At 59.1% G+C, this 3,243-nt stretch overlaps 1 protein-coding gene across 1 annotated transcript in view; it reads right to left on the bottom strand.

The window, feature by feature from the left end:
• PLEKHA2 (pleckstrin homology domain containing, family A (phosphoinositide binding specific) member 2) overlaps positions 1–3,243 on the bottom strand; it is a 14,585-nt gene that overhangs the window by 4,646 nt on the left and 6,696 nt on the right. The window contains exon 5 of the mRNA XM_009703677.1: positions 1,616–1,762. Coding sequence (XP_009701979.1) covers positions 1,616–1,762 — 147 coding nt within the window. The remainder of the gene's footprint in view (positions 1–1,615; positions 1,763–3,243) is intronic.

Here is a 3,243-nt window from a genome sequence, read left to right as displayed (position 1 = left end):
AGCTGCCACAGGGAAGCAAAAGCCGGTTGGAGCAAAAACGATGGACCATGGCCAGGAAGCTGCAGAGGAGGAATAGCCGTTTCACACGGGGCAAGCAGCAAGAGCAGGGAAAAATATTCCAGCAGCTGAAGCATGACCTCTAAAAAAGCCCTCGGTGAAAGAAAGAAATTGTGAGGGCCGAGGATGGAGCTCGTGGCTCTCGGGAGGTGGTGGCTGGGGAGGAGAGGGAGGCAGAGTCAGGAGTCAGGAGGAAAGAGCAGCTTTAACTCACCGAAACAAAAAGGAAAAAAGTCACAGGGTTGGCTGCTACCTCCTGTTTGCAAACAGGCAGCCAGGCTGCCCCGCACACGGGGAAGCGAGGGGGGAGGCACAGCCTTCCCTGCCCTTCCCCACCCCACGCACGGGGCTGAGGGTCCAGCAGCATCCCACGGGGCAGGGGCACTGGGAAGGAAGCAGCCCTGACTCCCCACACCTCCACATCCCGCTCCCTAACAAAACCCCGCAGCCAGCAAACAAAAAAAAAACCCCACTGCAATGATCTAATTCTCTGCTCTATTTTCAGTGCTGCCACCGATAAGCACCAAGGTGAGACCCAACGCCGGATGAGCGCCAAAAAAGTGGGAGACACCGACGGCCATGTGCACACCCGGCCACGTGCGGAGGAAACAGGGATGCAGAGCCACGGCAAGCGGTGCCAGCCACCGTCTCTGGATGGGTCGGTCCCTTGGGCCACTTCGATGAGGGCAGCAACACGGGGTCCCTCTGCCGCGGGGCACCTCGATGGGGGATTTGGACCCAGGACGTGTGGGTGGATGGTGCGGGACGGCCAGGAAGCCAAGGAGATTTGTAGCCTCCTCCTCCTCACACTTCAGAGCAAGACAAAGGAGAGGTGCTACAGGCTGCTAAGTGCAGTTATTTATACACCTCGGAGTGGGAAGGATTTGCAAGGCACCAAGCTGGTTTCCAGAAATGAAAGTGCAAACCAGTCTCCCCAATAGCCCAAACCAGCACCTGCCTCCAGCCCCATGGCCGGACCTGCCCTGGACCCCCCAAGCTCCCCCAGCTCCACGTCCACAAGCTCTCCTGCTCCAACACACGCATTAGAGAACGACAGAGCCCATCGCTGCTGTCTATTAACAGCATTTCTCCACCCATTGCACTGCTCAATACTGGCAGGGTGCTAAAGCAATAACAACGCCCCGACACTCGCCTTTCCCTGCGTTCTCCCTTCCTAAAGCAGAAATCCAAGTATCGTTCGCAACAAGTGATTTGCAGACCCAGCCACCCTCGCTCCACAACTCGGAAGGCAGCAAACCCTGGCTGGCAGAGTAATAAAAGCAGCAAGAGCCAGACACAAAACCCAGCAGGTAGGAACCCTGCAAAGCCTGACTCAAGTGCCGAAGGACCTCCGGCAGCGAGGTGCAGGAACATCAAAGCGGGGTGTGGTGGGAATGTCCTCGCCCAGGTACGCAGGGAGCAAGCTGCCACCTTTCCTGCTTATCCCATTAGGAGTTGCTCTTAAAACACAAAGTACAGAGAGAGCAAAGTGGGGTGCTGACATCGCAGGGATTTTACCCCCAGGAGTTGGGACGGTGCACGGATCCCGCCAGCTCACCTGGTTGATGGAGATGGGTGTGTGGACCACCACCCCCCCGATGATCTCGGTTTTGTAGGCTACCTGGGGCTTCCTCTCCTGGGCCTGGGGCACCACTGGAGGCTTTGCAATCTCCGTGGCCGGTGGGACGCTGCCGCCCTTTGGCACCTATGGGAGAAAGAAAAGGGGTGAAGGGCACAGGCGTGACCATGCCCAGCAGCCCCACGCCCACACCGGGCACTATCGTCTCTGTCCTCCCAGCCTAAATGCAGCAATCTCTCTTTAAAAAATAATAAATGAACAAGGCACCCCAATTAAGGAGGGTGTGGGCCAGGTGGTTTGCAGGAGGCACTGGGAGAGGTGGGGTGGGGAATAATTAAGCATCAACTCACATGAGTCTGCGACTCGCCTCCGCAGCCCAATGTGTTTGTGGGACACCAGCTCCTTTAATTGTCCCCGCTCTACTTACAGCTGGGCTTAACGAGAAGTTTTCAGCTGCCTAACGAGGCTGAGCTACAGCACGTCCGCAGGGGCACAGCCGAGCACTATTTCACACGCTGAACGCCTGCGGGTCCCACAGCAACGCCCGGCCGGGCAGGTTGCATCTCTGCTGCGAGCGGCCCCGCATCCCCAGGCAGAGGCTGCGCCACGGGGACCCAGCTCCCAGCACCGGCATCCTCCCTTTCCCCCTTCCCAGCTCCTTCCCTCCAGCATCTGGCTCTGGATAGAAAGGCGAGTTTCTAAGTTTTCCTTCCCAAGTCTGCACTCCTCTAATGCCATTAATCGGGGTTTCTGGCTCCAACCCGCTCTCCTGCCTTCCACCCCAAAGGGCTCAGGGAGGAACCCGCGGTCCTCTCCACGCAAACCCCACCAGGCATCAGCTGCTGGCTGGGCAGAGCAGAGCTCTCAGCTGCTCTAAAGTCCAGGCAGATGGCTGGACTTGTATTTAGGCTGAGACCTGGCTTAAGTCTTGGCGGGCAGAGGTCTGTGCTAAGACCTCACAAACCCACAGGCAGGAGAGGATGAGATCCGGGTCACCCTACGGCCAGGCTGCCCACGGGGCAGAGCCCTGGGTGCTCTCCCAACAGCCAGGCTCGGCTGACGGGGCAGGCACCATCGCTTCTGCTTCGGAAACGCTGCTCCCCCCAGAGCAAGCACCCAGACCGTGGCAAGGTCCCGCAGGCCTGCGCTGCACAGCTCCCGTGCAGAGCACCAGCACCCACAGACACCGGCACGCACTGGCCGCCTGCCCCAGCAATGCGGGCAAGCACGAGGTGGATGTATGGTGAGGCTGGGGAGCCGGCACAGGCCGCCCACCGGAGGAAATGGTTTCACAATGCGGATGCAGAGATGTTGCACATGCGGGCAGCGGGGCAGAGGGAAGGAGCTGCATCTCTCTGCAGGCAGCAGCGCACGGGGGAAGGTGCCGCTCGGTGCTCGGCACAGGACCCCGCTACCATCAGCTTGCACCTCATCATCCAGCACCTGTCACGGTCACACCACTGCACATCTCCTGCCTTCAGCCGCCAAGGCTTCGGCTACAAAGACAGCATGCAGGGTGAGGAAACACAGGAACCCATTTGCCAAGAGCAGAGGAGAAGTCTTTGTGGGAAGCGGAAGCTGAACCTGGATCTCTGCACCAGAAGCAA

Source organism: Cariama cristata, unplaced genomic scaffold, assembly GCF_000690535.1.
Source record: "Cariama cristata isolate BGI_N322 unplaced genomic scaffold, ASM69053v1 scaffold34647, whole genome shotgun sequence".
Classification (NCBI taxonomy): domain Eukaryota; kingdom Metazoa; phylum Chordata; class Aves; order Cariamiformes; family Cariamidae; genus Cariama; species Cariama cristata.
Note: the sequence above shows the minus strand (reverse complement) of the source record. Positions and strands in the feature narration are given on the sequence as shown.